This window comes from Erithacus rubecula (genome assembly GCF_903797595.1).
Source record: "Erithacus rubecula genome assembly, chromosome: 24".
Lineage (NCBI taxonomy): Eukaryota > Metazoa > Chordata > Aves > Passeriformes > Muscicapidae > Erithacus > Erithacus rubecula.
In genome coordinates, this window is record NC_136676.1 from 1,843,269 (window position 1) to 1,865,213 (window position 21,945).

Consider the following 21,945-nt stretch of genomic DNA (forward strand, 5'->3'; position numbering starts at 1 on the left):
GGTCTGCAGAGGACTCGGCACATGGGCTGCAGGGATGATGTGCTGGAGCTGCCTATTGCCTGCAGGGATTCCCTCCCCTCCCAGAGCACTGCTGCTGCCCAAAATCCAGGCTCTGCTCTCTCCCTTGCTAATGATAAGAATCAGTAAGGGAGCCTGTGCCATTACCCCACCCCAACAGCACATTGCTCTCATCCCCAGCTTGTCCTCATGCTGCTGCTGTACTTGTGTAACTGACACAGATCCTCTTCTTCCCCCTTCCCTGGTGGCAGGTCCAGCATTCCTGGGGTGTTCCAGGAATTCCAGAGTTCCATACTACATCGTGCCTTATGTTCCAGTTTCCCCAAGACACGATGGAGACTGGAGGACACAGGAGTTGAAAGGAATATTTCAATCCACGTTGGCTTCAGGTGCTTGAGGCCATTTCAGCAAGGACAGGGCACAAGTGCCTTCACACACACTGGGCTGTGCTCACACACACAAATACACACACATGTACACTGGACTGTGTACTCACCACCTTTTCCACTGCCATAAATCCCACCACGCTCTATGGCACATTGTACAGTCACACCAGTGAATCCAGGAGATAAACTGGAGCTCCTCAAAATGCACCCACACCTCACAGCACCTCCACCCTCACAGAGTGCACAGCAATGGCCTGTTCCACTGCAGGCCATCACCACTGAAGGTTCCTGTGCTGCTGCTCCTACGAGCTCCCTGGTTTGACAGCATTTGCCACACACTTCTTGGCCTTCAGCTTGCCTGAGCAGAGAGGCTTTGTGGCTCCAGGCTGCAGAACAGAGACAACAGACACAGCAATGAGAGCTCAGCATAACCTGCTCTTCTCCCTTGCCCTCATACATGGCACAAACTCATGGTACAGGTGTCTGCACCTCCTCCCACTTCATCAAGAGATGCTGCAGATGAGTGTTGGGGGCACAGAGCCTTCAGCCTCCTGGGATGGTCTGACTGACCACTCTGTGCATGGAGCTGGCTCCAGGTGGAGCTGGCTGTTGTATAAGGAGCAGGAGTTGGGTGTTGCCTTCTCACCTTGTGCCTTTTGGCCACTTGCTGCAGCCTCTTCTCCTGGTCCTGCTGGAGCTGCATCCTCTCCAGAGCCTCTCGCAGCAGAGCCTTCTCCTCTGCCTCCCTGTGGGCTTCATCCTCCAGCCTGGACATCTCCTCCTGGCACCTTCTCAGGGAAGCTTGGCTCTGCCTGTGCAGGACAGGAGAGGTGGATTCTGTTGGTCTTTTGTCCTTATCAGCCCCTGATCCTCAGCTGTGCTCTCCCATACCTCCCTTGGTCCTGCTGGCACCGACCCTCTGCCCCAGCTGATCCTGCTGCATTCCCAGGCTCCAACTACCCAAGACAAGAGAACTTGTCAAGGCTTTCCCAGCACTGACATTGCTCAAACAAGTGAGGCTGCAGCAGGTACCACTGCAGAAAACTGGGAGTGCCTTTCCCCACTCCTCTTGACATTTGTACCATGGTCACAGACACAGACTGGTCCCAGACAGACACAGGACTCAGCAGTGTCACATCACTCCTTGCCCCAAGCTCCCTGTCACTTGGCATCCAATTCCCAGGTCTTGTTCACATCCCTGACTTTCCATACCTGAGCTGCTCCACACTTCCCTCATAGTCTTTCAGCCTTTCTTCTTTTTTTTCCAGGCAAACCTGGAGGTTTCTGATCTTTTTGTACAACAGCTCCAGGGTGTTCTGTCTCTGCAGTCCCACTTCTGCCCCTCTCTCCTGAGCAAGGTGCTGCAGAGGCTGCATTCCTGACAGCTCCTTCATCTCCACCAGGCTTCCCAGAGCACCAATTACATCAAGGTACTGTGGGAAGAAGAGGGAATGCATTATTTACCAGGTCTGCTGCATTCCATCACACTGCTCAGCCATCTGCTCTCTGTCTGCTTTCCTGAGGAGATGAAAGTGTCCCAAGGAAAGTAGGTTTGTATTCTATTCCCAGCTGCACAGCTCACTGGGATTGGATTGCTTCCTTTACTAAGATGACTGTTTTCCCTGCTGAGTGCTTCCCTGCCTTTTTTGGAGGGGAGAGACCCCCTTACCCAACCCACCAGCTGTGTTACCCATGGACCCCTTCCCTGACAGCTCCCTACATTATTTCCCAGGCTCCCTGATGCACCATGGCATGTTCTGGGGTCCTAGGATGTCCTGGCAGACACACAGTGGACTCTGGGTCATAGAATCATAGAATAGTTTAGTTTGGAAAGGGAATTTAAAGGTCATCAAACCAAACCCCCTGCCATGGACAGGGATGTCTTCAACTGGACCACAGAGCAGTTCAACATTCCTGCAGCATCCTGATGTGACACCTCTGAAATGTGCTCAAAAACATCTGAGCTCTACACACAATGGGCATGTACACACACTTTACACATGGTTTACCACACCTATCCCTGATGTACCATCTGCTCAGCCAAGTCTCTCACCTCAGCCATTTCCAGTGTGCTGTTGGTGATCCCAAAGGAGCCCCCATTAGGAACCTGCACAGACAGGGAAAGACCCATGGAGCCCACTCTGGGCCTGGTTTTGGGTCAAGTGGCCTTGAGCCTGCCTTTCACCTCATGAAAACCCCACCCCAGTGTGGCCCCAAGCCTCCCACCCTGCCCAGCCCATGGCATCCCTGGTGCTACAGCAGGCAGTGTGCTGGTCCTGATGGAGCTGCCCCCTCTGCAGGAGCACTGCCTGCATCCACCAGGCTGCACCTCCCACCCTGATTTCTGATGTAGCACCTCTGAAAACCCATTTCTCCCCTTCCCAGGGTGGACTTTCCAAACAAAGTCCCAGGCACTACAAACCTCACATTGCCTCCCTGCCTTGCCAGCCCTCAGTTTTTCTCCCATCGCAGGTTCCAGCTCAAGACCTCTTTGCTGGACTATTTTCTCTGGTGAGTCTTTCATTTGGACCACCAGTGGCACTGAATTGCTCTTCACAGCACCTGGATGCAGAAAAAGCAGATGCCAAATTGTTCCACTCTCCACACAATTTTGAGGCTGCCCAGCTTTCCCAGCTGTTGGGAAGGATAAGGATTTGACAGGAAGGTCTCACAAATATGTATCTATAACAAAAAGATGTTTGAATGTAGAATAAAAAAAAAATGAATAAAAATGATAGCAAGTTTTGATGTGGAAGAAAAGAATTGCTGAGTCAGTTTTACTGGCTAACTAAGAAGGCAAAGAGCAAGTAAATTGGAGAGGACTTTTATAACTCTGAGAAAAAGATAAATCCATCTGAAACAAAATATGTTTTTACCAAGCAAAAAGATTTTCACAGACAAACAAGAAAAGCAATGTTGCACGTAAAAGAAAAATCTCAGAATTTTCCCCTGTAAAAAAACCTGAAAAACAGCTTTTAGCTTAAATGGTAACTTTTAGTGATTAGAAAATATTAACATGAATATGGCAATGTTAGTAGTTAAGATAAGCTATAAGTAATAGTAAAAGTGTTGATTGGTTGTTATAAGATGCACAGCAGAAAAATAAATATAATGTTTTGTAATATGAATAAAACAGCTTCAGGACACAAGGCTTGCCTATAGACAGCAGGTGGGGAGACCCTGGCACAGGGTGCCCAGAGCAGCTGTGGCTGTTTCATCCCTGGAAGTGCCCAAGGCCAGGCTGGATGGGACTGGGAGCAGCCTGGGATAATGGCAGGTGTCCCATGGCAGGGGTGGAAAAGTCTTTAAAGTCTCTTCCAACCCAAACCATTCCATAATTCCAGGAGAGCCCTGCTGACCTGAGCAGTGTCTCTTCTCCAGCACCTTCACTCTCTCCCGGAGCTCAGCCAAACCTTCTTTTTGGTGCTGGATGGTTTCCTCATGCCTCAGGCCTCGGCATCGCGCACCAAGCTCAGCCAAGTCTGGTGGTGGCTCCTGGAAGAAGACAGGCTCTTGCCCAGTCTGAAGCTCAATGTAATCAATGTAAAAAAAAACAAAATAGTGAAACTCAATGTAAACACAGCCTTGCTGCCAGGCACTGGGCACTTGGCACAAGAGAAAAGCCTGGGGAGCATCCCCATGGACTTGGTGGGGTATAAGAGACTTGTCAGAGACCTCTTTCCTGCTCTGCTGTGCCATGGTCATGATATGAACCCTGCAGATGCTCTGGAGAGCAAGGAGCGGGATGGTGCATAGCTCTGAACAGCCATGCTGGCAATTTCCCCTTGTCCTTTGCACCACCACAGAGCATTTGCCACCTACACAAAAACACCAATGCACTTCAGAGACTGTGTCGCTACACAAACTTGGACATCATCCTCTGTGTGTGCACTGCCTCTCCCAGCCCCATCCAGACTCCTCAATATGACAAACCCAAAAATCTGTGATGGGGCTTGGGCCACAGGGCTGTGCCCTGTGATGTCTGCAGACCCCAGCTCCTGTCTGGCGGCTGTTCCCCCACATCCCTGCCCATCCTGCTCCCAAAGGGCACCCCCAGCACTGGGATCTCCCATCCCCATACCAGTATGGAACAGGACAGGCAGTGCCTCCTGCCCACCTGTATTGGGTGATGTGGCCAGCAATGTGCATTCTGTCCCCATCTGCTGCAGCTGAGTGGGGCAGTGACCCTGATCTCCTGGCACACATTATCTGCTAATGGGCCATCTTTAAACCAGCTGGGGCAATAATCTTTATCTTTCCCATGACTCACCCTTCATCCAGGAGGTATCACCTGTTAATGGGCCATTGTTAAAAACTGGGTGTGGCAGCGATTCTTATCACTGTGGGAGATATCTCCTGTTAATGGGTCATTGTTAGAAACCAGGTGTGGCAGTGATCTTTATCTCCCGGCACATATTATCTGCTAATGGGCCATCTTTAAACCAGCTGGGCAATCATCTTTATCTTCCCACAGGCCATCCTCCCTCCAGGAGATATCTCCTGTTAATGGCCAGTGAGTCCCAGTGCAAGACTGATAAAATTCCATCATCCCACTGGGAGATGCTCCAGCCAGGGGAGGAGCCAAGCCTTTCCTACCCAGATAAAAACTGACATTTTGGACACCAAGGCACCTTCTTTCCACTGGATTCCAGAGGAAAGCCAGACCCTTCCACATCATCCCTGGAGCTTCAGAGGAAACTGCACCTTCTCCAGGAGCACTGCTCCAGCTGAACCACATCTGCCACTGCAGGAGGATGCAGCCACCATGGAATGGGACTGCTGCCACCACCCTGACTGACTGACGGGTGTCAGCTTGGATTCTGACTCTGGCAGTGTTTGGGATTGTTCTTTGTAATAATGTATTTTTATTTTAATTTTCCTAGTAAAGAACTGTTATTCCTAATTCCCCTATCTTTGCCTGAGATCCCCTTAATTTCAAAATTACAATAATTTGGAGGGAGGGGGTTTACATTTACCATTTCAAAGAGAAGCTTCTGCCTTTATTGGCAGACACCTGTCCTTCAAACCAGGGTGGTTTGAGTGTCACCCCCAGTGCTGGGATCTCCCCTCCCCATCCCAGTGTGGCACAGGATGGGCAGTGCCTCCTGCCCACCCATCATCTGGCTGTGAGTCAGTGCCCGGCCCCCGCAGCCAGCCGGGCTCCTGGCACGCTGCTGGCTGCCACCTCCCTGTACAGAATGTACAATTCCAACAGTCCCTCCATCTGCTGCCGCCACCACCTGTGAGTTCTTCCCTTTTCCAGCCTCGGGGAAATCAAATAGGGATTTGGCACAGGAGAATGAGAAGGGTTTCTTCCTGTGCTTTGCAACAAGCTGCCCCAACTTCTGCACATCCAAGCCTAGAACTGGTTCTGCATTACCTGCACAAAGCTCGGCAAGCTGGGAAAAGGAAGGAATGCTTGCACGTCGCTATTCCCTCTAATTGGCAATTAACACAGCCATTAGCACTCACAACACTCAGTTCCAAAGTGCAGTGCAAACATCAGCTCATTAACCAGCCTGCTGGGGGCCTGGCTGCTGGATCACAGCTTGGGAAGGGTGCTCACAATCCCATCCCCAGGCAGCTCCAGCCTTGGCTCTCACCGTGATGCCAACAAACCCTGCCTGCCATGGCTGCTCCTGCCAAACCCACACTCACTGCTCCCCATCAGGACTCACCCCTGGGAGGCTTTACCCACCTGCACTGGTGTCCTGGGAGCATCCTCTGGGCTCTCCAGGGTTTGCTGGGAAGCATCCCTCAGCAGCAGGCAGCGCCTTTGGGCTCGGCTGTGTGCAGAGACAGGATGCTGTGGGTGATGGATGAAGGTGACCCAAACAGCTTGTGGAGAGCAGACCCTGGGCACCCACTGATGACTACCACGGTGTGGGTGGGAACTTGCTTGGATACAATGCCTGAGTTACACATCTACTGGCATGAGCTGCACTAAACTCCCAGTTCCTTTGTCATGGATTCAGAGCTGAGCTCCATCCTGGTACTCTCACACAAACCCTGAACACCATCAGCTGCTGGGGACAGACAGAGTGGCATCCTTGAAGCCTTGGGTGTTGTCAGGGTGTACCTTAACTCTTTAGCTGCTGCTTTCAGGGCCTGATCTTTCTCCTCCACAAGGCTGGACATCTCGGATAGCTTCTCTCTGAGCTGGTTCACTTCCCACTCCTGGTGTTTCAGCTGCCTCTGGCTGTGCTCCAGCTCCACCTTCTGCTCTTCACTCAGCTCCCCTAAGCACAGAACAGTCCCGTGGGATGCTGGCTGACTCATCACCCAGTCCTGGGAGATCTGCAGCTGGTGCACCCTCATGGAAGCAACAATGGGCTCATCCCTGCTGAGCCCTGCCCTGCCCTGCTCTGCCTCAGATCCAGGGCCATGCCAACAAGACATCCTGCTTCACTAAATCCCAGTATCTTTGTGGAGGTATGAGCCAGGGTAATTCCTTGCTGTGGCAGTTTTCCTTCAGCTTGAAAGAGGACAGGTCACCAGCATTTTCTGGCTTGCATCTTTTGCCTCCACACATCCCCCATGGGCTCTGTTCCCATGTTCACATGTCCTGCAGGAATCCCAGCTCTCCCAGTTCACTGCCTTGGAACATCTTCAGCTCCAAGAAGTTCACCAGTGTGATTTTGAGCTCAGTTTTTTCTATCAGTCTACCTTTTTGTCTACCCTGATTACTCTGTTCTCTCATTGTCACTATTACTTAGCTAAGGATGGGGAGAAATTCATGTTCCCAAAAGGAGCAGACTGCCTGTTTTGCCCCCAGCAGGACAAAGCATTGCCTGAGAATGGTGACATCAATTTCCTGGGATGTGTGTGCTCCCACTTCACCATGACTGTTTGGAGGAGGATGGGGACCATGGCACAGTGCACATCACCCACCTCTCATGTCTGACATCCTGGCTCTGGTTTCTGACAGCTCCCTGGTGAGCCTGCTGATGATTGCCTTCTTCTCCAGGAGAGTGCCCTGTGCCACTGCCAGCCCCTCCTGCAGTTTTCTGGGAAAGATCAGTGCAGATCTCACAGCCATTGCCATGCACATCTCCCTGTGCTGCATTCCTGGTTAATACACAATCCCTTTTTGCCTTCTTTTGGTCCCCTGGGGTCACCCTGGGGTGTGGGATTGGCCACAACACTTGCTCTTACCTGGAGCCATCCATATGGGATGGCAGATCCTCGTTTGCCATCCCTTTTGCTCTATGCCCTTAGGATCAGCCCAGCAGAGGGGCTTGAGTCCTATCTCAGGCTAGAAAGGTCTTGGGGCAAGTGATGTTGGATTTCCTTAGGCTGTCTCAAGGAGTGATCTCTATCCTTCTCCAAGCTTCTCTGATCCCCATCAGCCAGTGCTGCTCACCTGACACAAACATGAGACTCTATGGCAGGACAAATCTCCAGCCAAGCTCCTGATGCTGACCTGTAGGCTTCACACTGAAATCCTACAGCACACACAAAAAAAAGGCCAATTACTCCTCTGTAACACCTATATGCTTGTTGCTTCTGCTACACAAATAATTTCTTTCCTGTGGCAGCTCTCAGGGCTGAGGACTGTCTCTGTGACATCCATGTCCCTGAGAGCCCAGTTCCAAGGCCAGCCAGACAATTCTTGACATCCAGCCTTGCTTGGGATTGCATCTGCCTTGGGGCAGCCCAAAGCACCCCAGTCTTGTCATTTTAGAGGGCAAAGAGCCCTTATCCAGTGGCAAACATGTCTGCTCTCCAAAACCACCAAACAATGAAATGGCTTCTGCAGGGTCTCACAGAGCTTGGAAAAACCTTCCTCCAACATCTTCCCAGTGTTTTCTATAGCAGCAAATTCACTGCTCCATCTCCACACACATTTCATGTTAATCCAGCTGGTCCCTGCTCCCATACAACCCTTACCTACCTTCCATTCTTTCCACAAGTGCTGCCTTTTCCTCCTCCAGCACCTTCTGCTGCTGAGTGGCCTCCAGCAGCCTGTCCTCTAAAGCCAGGATGGTCAGGGAATGCTGCTTGCTTTGCTCCCTATATCCTGCTACTTCTTCTTGCAGTTTGTGCCTCTGTAGCTCATTTTCCTCTTGCACAGCCCTGAGCTGCTGGTCCTGCTGAAGCACCTGCTGCTGTAACACTGCCTGGGAAATGAGACATGGGAGTTTGGTTGGAAGTGCTGGGGGTTTCTTTTGGGGTCACCATCAACATCATCTCTCCTGGATGGTGGTCACCAGAGTGAAGGGAAGGATTTCAGGGATGGGGCAAGCTTCTTCTCCAGCCCTGCATCCTCCCCCTGCACAGGTCAGTACCTCTTGTGCAGTGATTTTCTTCAGCTCATGCAAAGCTTCTCTCAGCTTTCCCTCTGTCAGTTCCTGCTCCTCTGCCTTCTTAGCTGTTGCCTACCAGAGGAAATTAGCAGTAATTAGGATAGCCAGGAATCCACCTTTCTTTCTGAAGACCTGCTCTCTGTGTATTTGGGGGTGTGGGGAAACCTTTCATCCACTGATTTGAGCCCCTGGAGCATCAGACTACAGCACTTTCCCTTTTCTTCATTCCAAGAGTCAGCTACTCTTCACCTGCCAAGCTCACCTCAGCCATGCTTCTTAGGTGGCTCTCCAGCTCTTGGATCTTCTTCTGTTCTTCCTCCACAGATTTCTTGCACCTGTCCTTCTCCTCGCTGACAGCTCTCTCCAGAATCTGTGAATCAACAGCCCACAGATTCACCTCAGGAAAAATGACTCAGCTCCAAGCAGGAAAGCATCAGGGAGGGTCATTGCTCTGGAGCAGAGGCAGGTGTGGGAGAAAAGGCAGGGAACCCAGCTTTCATTCCTCTTTCATGAGGTAACTCAGTGAAAGAGAGGGTGGGAGCATCTGGGGGAAAGTACAGCTGAGAGACTGGGTAGGAATTGCTTGGCTGCTTCCTGCCTGAATCCTTAGAAAACTGAACACCAGCAAACCACCTGGGTGCCCATTCCCAAGGTGGCAGACACAGGAGCAGACTGGAAATTGTCCTGCAAGGCCACCATGACCACAACACACCCATTCACACCCTGACTGTGCATCCCACCCCAGAGCCTGGTGAGGGGCTGGGGGGAGCTGCTGCCCCCCTGCTCCACAGGGATCCCCTTTTCCAGCCAAAAAGGGCCCCCAGCATGGGGAGGGAGGGATGGAGAGAAGGCTTGAGAGGAAGCAATGCAATGTTTCTCTAAGCTCATGGATCATGATGCTCCTTGCCCTCCCCTCTCTCCCAGTGACTGACTGGCAGCTGTGCCCTGATGTTACCTGCAGGTGTTCCCCAGTTCCACCATGGGAACTTTTGGGAGTTTACATCACCTGGATCCATATGGGAGGATATCTGGTCCCTTGGGATTGCACTAAGTTCAAAGCTAGATGTTCCTCTTGTTATCCAACACTTACAGATATCCATTTTTCCTGCATAACATTCCTTTCCTGAAACACCACCCATGTCACTGTACCTGCCTGCTCTCCTTGTCCTTTTCCTGGATAATTTGCTGGATTTTTATCTCTAAGTCTTGCTCATGTTTTTCTTCCAGCTCCTTTGTGTGCTCCTGCAGCAGCTCTTCCTGCAGCTCCTGGAGCTTCTCTAATTGCTCCTACAGGGAGACACGGAGGTATTAAAGGAAATGTGTCAGCAGCAGGGCAAGAAATAAACCTCCTGTGTTCATTCACTCACAATAAAATTCACAAAAGAGATCTCCTCTCCATGCTTGCTGCATTAGGGATGTGGACACACTGACTGTGGGCTCTGTGTCCCTCACCTCACATTTTCTGTAGGCTCAGGGTTCTCAGCTGCTGCACATCCCCAGTCCAGGTGCCACTGGCTGGCTTGGGACTGCCATCATATTTACCCACAGAAAGAGTCCAAATCCACCTCGTTTATGTGCACAAATATTTCTGTACCTGCAACATCTGATTCCTCTGTGCCATCTCCTGGATCCTTTCTGAGAAGCTCCTGAGAGCAGCCAACAGCCCTGCAAAAGTCAGTGGAGCCTCAGTGTGTGGGGTGCTCATACCCCATGTCATGGATATCTGGAAAACTTCTCTGTGGGAAGGATGGTCAGGCATTGGAATAGGCCCCCACTCCTGGAAGTGGGATCCCATCACCTGGGAACAGTGCTGCTTTCATGGCTGCACTCTGTGGCCTTGGAGGTATTTCCCAGCCTTAAAATCCCCCTGATTTTGTGATTTTCTCCCCAAGGAGGGGCTCATGCTGGACTTTCTCCTTTACATCTGGCTTTCCAGGACAGCCCACATTGCCAGGGATGCCCAGCAGCACACAGACCTTTGCCAGAGGTGTTCAGGTCCATCCCTGCTGTGTCCAGGAGCTGCTCTGCACCCTCCAGCCAGGACAGGACACCACGAGCCATGTCCACCACTGCTGCCCTGATGGCTGAGATGGGGGGATCCAGGCACAGCATATCCAGCTGCCCCAGCTGTTCTTGCAGGCTGGAGCTGCTGCAGGGGCTCCTCAGGCACATCTGGAACAGATGGAACCAGTGGGGAACAAGTGTCCAGTGTCACTGACCTTCAGAGACTGGCAAATGACATTTCTGATGGATGGGGCTTGGAGCAACCTCATCCAGTGGAAGGTGTCTCTGTCCATGGCAGGGAGTGGAACTGTATTGTGTTTTATTTTTTAAAATATTTTTTTATGCTAGAGTTGAGATAAAATGTTTGAGAGATGGTATTTCTTGTTTGGACTCAGATGTTTGTTAATTCTTATTTATGTTACAGTGAGTTTTACAGTACTTCTAACTAACAACTTAAAAATGGAGATGTGGGTTTTTTTTTTGTTTGTTTGTTTGGTGTTGTTTTTTTTTTTTTTTTTTTTTTTTTTGTTTGTTTTTGTTTTTTTACAGGGCATTTTAAGGTCAAGTGGTTCAATTAAGAAATGTTACCTAAATTGTTTTACTTCTAAGTAACAACCTGTGGTCTGCAATGCAGGTTTTTTATCCAATTACAAAAAAACACTTAGACCCACGAAGAAGAAAGACAAAAACCTTCACCCTAAAACTTCCATCTTGCTGTTTATATATTGCTACATTCTAAAACCTTAAATTTAAGTTTTCCACCATGTGATACCACACACTCCTATTTAAACTACACACCCGTGATCCCAGTTCTATCATTCAATTTTGGAAGCCTTCTCCATGGCTTCCAGGTCAAAAAGCAGTGCTTTAAAGGCCAGTGCCTGTCAGCACAGAATGTCCAAAACTCTCATTACCCAACAGGACAGGATGGGCTTTATGGAAAATCTGTGACAAACTCCTGGGAGCAGCCACATGAACACCCAGGGATGATGCTTTGTTTCATGGTTATATCTTCACTCTGACTTTTCCTCAGGCCAACAGAACACCCTGTGTCCCTCTCCCAGCTGCCATTTGCTCCTCAGCACTGAGAGGGCTGACCTGGAGCTCCTGCAGGGAGTTCCTGAACACCTCGATGTTTGCAGACACCTCCCTCTCCTTTGCCAGCCTGGAGCTTAATTCCTGCTGCAGACTCTTCTCTCTCTCCTGGCTCTGTTGGTTCTCTTCAGAGATCTGCCTGATCTTCTCTATCACCTGGCAAAAGTGAGTGGAGAAGGAGGATGAGGCTGTTTTCCAGCTGAGGAGCCAGGGATCATCTCAGAGCAGCAGCTGGGGTTGCTGCAGCCACATCTGACCCCTGGGCTTGTCCCTGCTGCACAGCACTGACCCCTCCGAGCTTTGGGAGGCAAAAAGGACTTTGGGAGGCAAAAAAGGACAAAAGGGCTGTGTCCCCTTCACGTCAAGGAGCAGGGCCATTAACCTGGGGCAGTCACAGTCCCATCTGGAGCAGGCACCACGGCCATTCTGCAGCAGCTGCCTGCAGCCCCTCGGGGCTCTGCAGGCTCTGAACATCTCTGGGTGTCTCCAAACTCACCTGCTGCTCTGCCACAGGTTCTCCTGTGCTGCCAGATGCTGATGGAGAGCAGGCTTGCACCACTTGGCTCTTGAAGGACTCCAGCTGCAGCAGGGATCAACACATGGGAACAAACACCAGCAATCACTGACAGCTGCTCTGCTGATCACTGCTGATCCATATCTAGCACCATGTTATCTGCAAAGGGTTGTCCCTGCCCAGGGCAGCAGCACCCAGGCACTGGGGGGGTCACTCTGGCTCCAGACAGCACAGCTAAGATCAGAGATTCCTTCTCTGTATTCTGCTGCCCACACAAATTCTGTGGATAAGCCTTTTATACTTCACCCACTGACAGGATAAGTCCCGTGCCAGGGTTTGGTGCTCAGGTTGCTGGGTTTGTTTCCACAGCACATCCTTCCCCATGGGAAGCTGCTCCCCTGTGCTGCCCACACTCCCTGGGCATTCCTGCCATTCCCTACCTGCTCCCCAACTCTCTGCACATCAGATCTCAGCAGGAGCTCCCTGTGCTCCATCTCCTGCAGCTGCTGGGACCAGGCTGCCTTCAGCTCCTCCTCTGCCTGCAAAGAGAGCTTTGGCACCTCAGAGTGACATCCAAAACCATTTCAACCACTGTTCCCATCAGACAAGTCCAAATGTGCCTCTGGAATACCAGGAGACAGAGATATAGGGATATAATTATATATTAATATATATATATATGTAATTTGGGAATGAAATGGAATGGAATGGAGTGGAATAGAATAGAATATGAATAGAAATAGAAATAGAAATAGCATAGAAATAGAAATAGAAATAGAAATAGAAATAGAATAGAATAGAATAGAATAGAATAGAATAGAATAGAATAGAATAGAATAGATCCTGCAGCAATCCTGCTGCAGGGACTGGGGTTGCAGCACTGACCCTTCACAGCACTTTCTGTCTGAATTTTGCCCCTGGGGTTGTGTCCATCCTTGACTTTCCCACCCAACACCCACACAGGGCACTCTGCCATCTATTTTTCTTCCTCCATCAGGCTCCATGGTAGAGCTCAGGACAGCTGGATGCCCTGCCCATCCAGCCTGTGCTCCCAGGGATTGCTGGTCCCCATCCCACCCCCCTGGACCTGCCCCCTGTGTGTCCCCTGCTGCCAAAGGTACCTTGGCTTTCTCAGCCAGTTGCTTTTGGACACTTTCCTGCTTCCAGATCTCCCTCTGCAGCCCCTCCAGGTCCTGTTCCAGTTCCTTGATGCTCTGCAAGAGCCCAGCGAGGGCAGGGGTCTCACTGGGGCAGCTGGGCATTGCCCCTCTGGATCACCTCCATGATCTCCACTGTTCTTTCCATCAAACTCCCTGTGTTTACCCTGGAGTTCTCTTCTAATCTGTATTTACTGTGGTTATACCAGCTCACTAGTGGAATTCAAACTGATTTCTGATCACATCCCCCCAAGCCCCCTCTCCCCCACCCTCCCCTCCACACCCAAACCAGTGTTACAGATCCAGCAGAGTTTACACTTGCCCAGGTCTTGTGCCCATCATGTGCCTTTCAGGACAGGAGCTGAGCTCCAAACAGCTCCCTCACAATGCCCAGTTAATTATTCCCTGTGTTCCTGCAGTCACTGCTAACCCCAAATGACTTTTGACTCACATTTCTGCAGGAGATCAGTTCTTGCTCTCTGAGTTCATGCTTTGCTTCTTCTTTAATTCTTGAGCACTAGAAGGAATGGCAACCAAGGAAAATAACCAACAGGGCAGAGATGCCATCACTCCTGCTGTGAATGGGACACAGACACAGGCTGCCAGGGCAGGGGATGTGTTGCCATCTCTGTAGGGATTTAAAATACACTTGGGACAGGGTTTAATGGTGGCCTTGGTGGTGCTGGGGTAATGGCTGGGATCTTACAGGTAATTTCCAAGCAATTATTGGCTTCTCAGACAATCCTTGTGATCTCTTTGCACATTTCAGCAAACACAGCCTCTCCCTTATCATGCTCCAAGTTCTGCTTGTCGAGGAGGAGCTGCACCCACAGAGGAACAAACTGCTGCAAAAGCCACTTTCTTTAAGGACAAATCCAGGCTGGGCACAGGGAGCCCCATGGCACAGTGTCAGGGTTTCCATGGCTCCTCAGGAGAATCTTGGCAGGAATATTTTGTGTGTACAAACAGCTCACAGGAGTCCAGGACACACAGTACCTGATGCAGAGCAAGGAGGGAGATGCAGCTGGGGAGGGAGACCCTGACCCATGGCATCATGGCACATCCAGACATGGACCATCACCACCATATCCCTGCCATACAACTGCTACCATCCTCACCAGAGAGAAGCACAACCCTTCTCAGCTGCTTCCCACCTTAATCCCCATGTCAGACAGGGGATCATAAATTACTGAGTCCCTCATTAGTGCTGCCAACCTTGGCTGAAACCATGGCCAGCTGATTGTCCTTCTCTTGGTTCTCCTTATTCAGTTTTTCAGTCTCTTGCTGGAGTTGCTGGATTTTCTGCTCCTTTTGCAGGAGTTCCCTTTGCATGTTGCTCACCAGACCTGAGGAAAACAACTCTGGTCAGAGATCACCCAGGTGTGACATTAAGATGGGATATTGGGAATAAATTCTTCCCTGTGAGGGTGGGGAGGTTCTGGCACAGGGTGCCCAGAGAAGCTGTGGCTGCTCCATCCCTGGCAGTGTCCAAGGGCAGGTTATCCCCCTGCTCCAGGGGCTTGGAGCAGCCTGGGATAGTGGAAGGTGTCCCTGCCATGGCAGGGGGTGCAATGAGGTGGTCTGTAGGGTCCCTTCCCACCCAAACCAGTCTGTAATTTGATGATTTCTACAAGCCACTAGGGAGGATTTGTTGCCTGTACAGTTTAGCCAATGCTTGCTCCTTATCCACAGCCAGTCCCAAACTGCTTCTTGCCCTGACCCAGAGCCCCAGGTTTACAATACCTGCACTCAAAGCCTGGTCCCTCTTCAACTTCTCACTTTCTCTCCTCAGCCTCCCGATCTCCAGGTCTCTCTCATGGAGGGACTGGCTGAAAACCTGGTTTGAGCCTTTCTGCAGGTCACTGACCTGCAAAACACAGATTTCCCTGAGCTCCTCACCAGAACATTCACTGTCTGCTACAGCCCCTTTGGAGAGAGTCAGCTGGAACTTCTGGTGTGGTGGGACTGCTCCTGAGCATCCTCAATTTCCACCTTAAATGTGCTCTGGCTGTTCCTGCTGAAATCCTAATGCCAGAGGCATTGAGGATTCCAGGATTCCAGGATTCCAGGAAGGAAGGTGGGTGAGAAGGAAAAAAACCTCCCTCCCTCATTTCCCTTGATTTCAGACACACGAACCTCTCCTGCCCAAACCTGGTGTCACACCACAAGCACAGCTGTACCTGAGAGGTGTTTTCCCTGCTTGGTACCTGTGAAAGCCTCCAGTACCTGTTCCCTCAGGGCTCTGATCTCCTCTGTCTGGGCTCCCAGCTCTTGGTAGAAGGTGAGCAGCTTCTGGCTCAGCTCAGCCTCGTTCCTCACTGCTGCCTGGGCCAGGCTCTTTGTCATGGCTGTGATCTCCTCCTGCAGCTCTCTTATCACCACATCCTTCCCCTTTAACTCTGCTTCCAAACTAAAAAGGTGACCCATTTCCTTCTCCAGCAGCTTCTCACCCTGTGGGTGGATTCAGGTGCCACTGGTCAGTCTGCAGCCACAGGAGCTCCAGGCCACCTGCCCAGGGCCACCAACTCATGGCCATCAGCAAGGAACCTGCTGTCCCCAGCTTCCCACACCCTGCAGCCACCACTGTCCCCCTCCACCCACTTTGGGACAGCCTCCACCCTCTGCTGGCACTCCTGGTGGGACACAGACATTTGGCAGGATTCACCTGCTCTGCCAAGGACCAGGACAGGGTCCTTACTCCCTCCCTCCCTCCCTCCACAGAATTACCTGGAGATCCACCTTGTGAGTCCCCAGGGAAGGGGCTGCCCCCACACTGCCTGCACCATTGCCTGAGAAGCTGGCTGAGACTGGAAGAAAGCAAATTATCAACATGAGAGGTGGTTGCAGAAATGCAGAAATGCTCCCTGCAGCATCATTTTCCCTTGTCCCAAAACTCCTCCAAGGCAGTGGCCACTATTCAGGGCATGAGTTTGCTTCACAATTGGTAGAGAATAAAAAAAAAGACACTTAGAGTGTAAACAGTCTGCACAGAAGAGAGAGTTAATTCACCTCTGCAACCAAAACAGCCTCAAAGCAGCAGAGACACAGCAGAGAGAGACTGCTCTTATTTTTCAGCACTGCCCAGACCCTAGGGAAATGTGCTTTTTGGCCTTCCCACATGGGAATAGCTCTGCTTGCTGCCATTAGAGCCTGGGCATCCTTTGGGCTGTTCCCAAAAAGAGGAGTTTGTGCTACCCTGGCTGTGTGTCCCTCCCTTTGCCCTCACTGTGGTTTCCAGTTCTGCACTTTGGCATCTCACTCTTATTGCTTGTGGCAGCTCAAAAATCCCAACCCCACAGCAGGAAAGCCACAGCCCTGTGCACCAGGCCACAACATTCATGGCAAATGTCACATTCTCCAGCTGTGCTGCTCACCCAGACCCTCACATCTGTCCTGCTCTGTCACACACTTTATTTCCAGAGGTGCATCAGATACAGGTCTATTTTAAAGTGCCTTGTGGGAAACAGAAAAGGTCTAGAACTCTCAGAAAGCTGTGTGAAAGCAAATCTCAGGATGGAGAAATGCAAGAATGCTGAAGATGCAAGGACAAAAAACAATAGGGCTGTGAGCTGTGGAGAGATAGGCCTCAGGAAAATATGTTAAGCAAGATAGTAGAAATGTGTAAGTTTAATAATGAAGCTTTATCCAGTGTTTTAAGCTACTACAAGCAAGCATTGTTCAAAGCATGATGTATGTGCAGATTTATTAATTGGCTGAGCAAACACTTGTTAGCTTTTAACATCATGCTATTGGTAGAAAGTTGTTAAAAGACTTTGTAACAAAGAGAACTTGGTCTGCTGTGCCAGCAGCTGAAGCTGTTCCATTCCCTTGCCTAGCTCTGTAAAACGAGACTGAAAATGGTGATGGAATAAAGCTTCAAGACAGCTGCTCCAGCATCCCCATCCTATCCCAAAAAAAACCCCAACAGAGTCTTCACCTCAAAGGAGGAGAAAACACCACCTCAAACAGGAGTTGGGAACAGGCAGGTAAAGTCAGTCATGGCCCTTCTGAGCAAAAAGGAAGAGGAGATGTCCCTCTACAAGGGCAGCATCCCTTGGAATGTCACAGCCCATTTCCTCCCTGCCCCAAATGCCACCCAGCACCACACACGGGCTCTGATCAGCTCCAGGGGACAATGCCTCACACCCAGTTTCTCAACACTTGTCACTTCTCTGCTGCAACCCAGTGGCTCTGTGAGGACACCAGGACACAACAGGCTGTTTTTGGCAGGGTGGAGTACCTGCTCTTGCTGCAGAGGTTTCCAGAGGGGTGGCACTGGCCGTGCTCCCGTCCCGGGCACTCGCAGGGCGCCTGGGCAGCAGCAGCTGGGGCACACACCCGGGGGCTCTGGGCACCCCACTGCCCAGGGAATTGGGGGGAAGCTGCCACTGCAGCCAGGGCAGGCACACAGGAGAGGCAGGAGTGCAGGGTTTGGGCTCTGCCACCAGCTGGAACTGCCTGCTCCACCCCGTGCGACGTTTCAAGGGGGGACAGGACACCTGTGGTAGGAAAACACCAGGTTATCTGCAAGATTTTAGGAAATGTTTTAGCTCTGGTGCACCATGTTGTGGAAAAGCCAGGCACAGATCTCAGCAGAAGCACAATTTTAGTTTTTTCCCATTTCCATTACTCAGATTTTAATCAAGGCATCCAGATGCTTTGCTGAAACAAAAGAAAATTATTGAGGTTTTCTGCTTATTGGGATTTTCTACTATTTGAGCTTTCCCCTCTCCATCTGACTGCCCTGATTCTGCACATCATTTGCACTATCCAGCAGCACTCCTGTCACAGCTCTCCTGGCTCACACATCCTCCTATCCCATTGTTTCTCCCATTCTCCCAGACAAACCAAAGCCTCTCCTTGGGTTCCTGTCTTCCCATCAGCTGGGTCTGTCACACTGGGAATGAGGACACTGTGCTGCTCTCCTGATGAGCCTTCCAGGACAGTGGGGACAGGCCACCACCAAGGTCTCAGTTACAAGAGCTGCATTAAACACCTGGGGTCTGACCTGGGAGTGGCTCCTTAAACCCAGGCTGTTAATGGGACCCCAGACCACAGTGCAGGCTCCTGCTCCTCCAGCACCTTCTCCTCTCCCAGGGCACATCCCAGACCTTCTGTTTAGCTCATGCTACTGGCTCACAGCAGGGTTGCACAGAAACCTTTCCCTGTCCCTGCCTGGGCACTGCAGGATGTGATTCCTGCTCAGCACATTCCCCTAAGGGTCCAGAGGCTCATGGAAAAATTCAGCCTGGATTTTTCCCAAGCTGTTGACTTTCTCAGAGACAAAACAAGGGAAGGAACAAAGAACAACACACATAAACACCTGGTGTAGACCACCAAGTCTGATATTTTGCAGAAAGCATGTTTTCAAAGAGGTGTTGCCTTCTTTGACCAATGAGTCTTTTCTACTTTGTTTTTCATGATCTCCCTTATATAAATACCATGGCTTTTCAATAAATTGCTTCTTCTTGCTCCTTGGAAGGAGTTGTGTTGCTGTATTCTTCCTCTGCTTCCTCACCCCTCAGCAACAATCCCTCTCCCTGTCAGACACTGCACACCCAGGTTCCCTCCCTGCAGGCAGCAGGCTCAGGCTTCAAAGCTGCCCCTCCAGAGGAGGATCACAGAGCCTGGAGTGAGGAAAAGGCTCCCCATGGGCAGGCTCTGATCACTGTGCAGACCCAGCTCTGTGCAAATCCTGCCTTGGAGAATTCACTGCTTGCTGCTCCAGCACCATCCAGCCTTACCTGGCAGCACCTTGGATTCTTCGAGTCAAAATGATAAAAATATAATAAATATATTGGGGATTATCAGTTCATTTGTTTTGTTCGAAACTCTGCTTCTCTCTTGTTAAGTGGCTTGGGAGGAAACATAAAATGTAAATAGAGGGAAAGGATATTTTCCGGGTCTTCCTTTGCTAATGCACCTCTGTGCTGTGCTTTTCCATTTTCCTATCAAACTGCCTGGGTTTCTTCAGCAGAGGGAGCTCCAGCTTCTCATTTCCTCCTCCCCCGGGACAGGAAAGATGTGTGCTAATTATCTACAAATAATTTGATGGGTGAAGGGATGGGTGTTAATGTCTTTGAAATGGGTCTTAATGGCTTTAATGACTTTGGACAGGTTTGTTGCAGAGCCCAGAGAGTTTGTCTCCTGACACAGGCAAGGGTCTGCACAAGGCTGAACTCCTGAACTTTGGAGCACAACAGTAGGTTCAAGGAGGGGATATGGGGCAGGTGGTTTGGGAAGGCTGTGCCTTCCTAGTGCCTCAGCCAGTGGGGAAAGGAAGAGGGAACCATAAGCCTGGGAGTTGAGGACAAAAGGAGTTTAGGATAAAAGGAGTTTAGGATAAAAGGAGGCTGCACCCTCTGAAATCCCTAGAGAGAAAACCCCACGGGCATGTGCCTCAGCAGACTCTCTCCCTTTATTTGAATAAAAATGAAGGACTCCTCTGTCTCCTATTTGGACATAAACATTTTCCTGACACCCACTTTTGGCAAATTTCCTCAGGACCTCTTAGACGAGCTGGGAGTGAATTTTTGCATCTGGAGCCTTCCCTGGGCAGCAGCACTCACTCACCCACCCACCTTCCCCAGGCACCTTTCCCTGAGCATCCCCACCCTTACTTAAGCATCCTCACCCTTATCTGAGCATTCCCATCCCAACCTGAGCATCTCCACCCACCTCTCCCAGAGCAACCCCACCCCTACCTGAGCACCCTTATCTTTCCCTGAGTATCCCCACCCTTACCTGGGTATCCCCATCCCTACCTGAGCACCCCCATCTTTACCTGGGAATCCCCACCCACATTTCCCTGAGCATCCCCACCCTTACCTGAGCATCCCCACCCCACCTTTCCCTGAGCATCCCCACCCACCTTTCCCTGAGCATCCCCACCCGTACCTGAATATCCCCACCCACCTTTCCCTGCCCATCCCCATCCCTACCTGGCCACCCCACCCACCTTTCCCTGGGTATCCCGTACCTGGCCATCCCCCTCCAGCCCCAGCTCGAAGGACGCTCCCGCGCTGCCGAAGCTCAGGATATCCCCCGGCCTGACCCTGACGGCCGCGTTCTGCACCTGGCAGCTGTTGACGAAGGTGCCGTGCGGGGAGTTGAAGTCCCGGAGGATGAAGCTCTTGTCCGAGGCGGAGAATTCCAGGGCTGCATGGCGAGCTGCTACCCCTGCGGACTGGAGCAGCAGGGAAGGTGCTGGAGGCGGCTCCAGGTTCATCCCTGCTTTGCCAAACCCCTTTTCTAGCCCTCAATCCCAGCACAAACTGGGATTAAACCCCACACTTTGCACAGAGGTCTCCAGCACATCCTCTTCCCTCCACCCTCCCCCCGTTTTGGGATGCTCAGCGCCTCTGCCTCACCTGCAGGACGATGTCAGCCCCTCTGTGGCTCCCGATGCTCGTGGTGCCGGATTTCAGCTGGAAAAAACCCTCTGAGCTCTTTAGGAAAGCTCGCATTGCCCAACCCCCCCACTTGCAAAACTTGCACCGAACGAATAAATCCTGAGCCAGCAATTTCCACCCCCCCAACACACAACCAGAGCCACTCAAACATTAAAATTGTACAAAATGATCCCAAAAGTGGCTCTGTCCCAGCTCAGTGTGGCTGCAGTAGCCTTGGAAACCTCAGCCACGCTGGAGTTCGCTGCTGCCTGCCTGGCTGGGTTTTTCCTCCTTGATTTGTTTAGTTGGTTTTTTTTTTCCCCTTCTTTTTCCAAGCAACTGCCCCAGCAGCACAACACAGCTCCTTGCTGCATGGCCACAATGATCCCATCCGTGGGAATGTGAGAAACGAGATTTGCAGTCTGGAAGTTTCTTTTAAAAAAGTTTAGTAAGTGAGAGGAAAGAGGGATTTGTCTTTGCAAACAAGCTGTAGATCTGTTGGTAGATAAAAAGAGCATTGAGAGATAAAAGAAACTATGGGAATGATTCCAATGATTGATGAATGGAAAATTATATTTGCCTTTACAAAAAACCTGTAGTTTTGCAGATAAATAAAATGATGAATGATGAATGATGAAAGAAACAATGACAAAACCCCATGAATTTCATAAGAATTAAGTATGGTTATATATTAGAGGGGAATCTTAGGTATCAGGTGTTCTGGGAAGTCTGTGCCTCTCAAGTACCTTAGCCCATGGGGAAAGAGAGAGGGAAATTGGGATAAAAGGAGGCTGCATCCCCCAAAAATTTGAGAAATCCCAGGGGAATGCCCCATGGCCTCTCCCTCTATTTAAATAAAGTAAAAGGACTCCTCTGTCTCCTTTACCAACATAAAACTCTGCTGTTTGTGGATTAATGCTCCTGATATAAGGGATAAAAAAAAAAAAAAAAAATTAACCAGCGCTGGGATGCCCTTGGCTTTTGGCTAAAAAGCACAAGTAAAGTGGGAGAGTGTGATCTGTAAACTGTTACATTACTGAGGTACAAACATATTCATGTTCTTCATACATTATC

General features: G+C 50.6%; 1 protein-coding gene across 2 annotated transcripts; it reads right to left on the minus strand.

The window, feature by feature from the left end:
- Positions 1-377: 377 nt before the first annotated feature.
- FHAD1 (forkhead associated phosphopeptide binding domain 1) lies at positions 378-21,035 on the minus strand. 2 transcript variants are annotated; one of them, XM_079326491.1, is made up of 28 exons: positions 20,851-21,035; positions 20,460-20,666; positions 17,721-17,979; positions 16,208-16,287; positions 15,707-15,931; positions 15,224-15,347; positions 14,696-14,826; positions 13,932-13,997; positions 13,445-13,537; positions 12,764-12,862; positions 12,306-12,389; positions 11,813-11,965; positions 10,687-10,882; positions 10,305-10,375; positions 9,860-9,997; positions 8,973-9,080; positions 8,693-8,782; positions 8,299-8,524; positions 7,768-7,849; positions 7,296-7,411; positions 6,484-6,643; positions 6,103-6,190; positions 3,764-3,899; positions 2,845-2,966; positions 2,458-2,511; positions 1,617-1,837; positions 1,051-1,216; positions 574-790 (listed from the first exon to the last, which is right to left on the minus strand). In XM_079326491.1, exons 1-28 carry the CDS (start codon positions 20,944-20,946, stop codon positions 707-709), a joined length of 3,675 nt encoding a protein of 1,224 aa, XP_079182617.1. In that variant the 5' UTR covers positions 20,947-21,035; the 3' UTR covers positions 574-706. The 2 variants fall into 2 exon arrangements, with proteins under 2 accessions (XP_079182616.1, XP_079182617.1); XM_079326490.1 differs by lacking the exons at positions 2,458-2,511; positions 16,208-16,287; positions 17,721-17,979; positions 20,460-20,666; positions 20,851-21,035 and having other exon boundaries at positions 378-790; positions 15,707-16,037.
- Between the last annotated feature and the right edge of the window lie 910 nt (positions 21,036-21,945).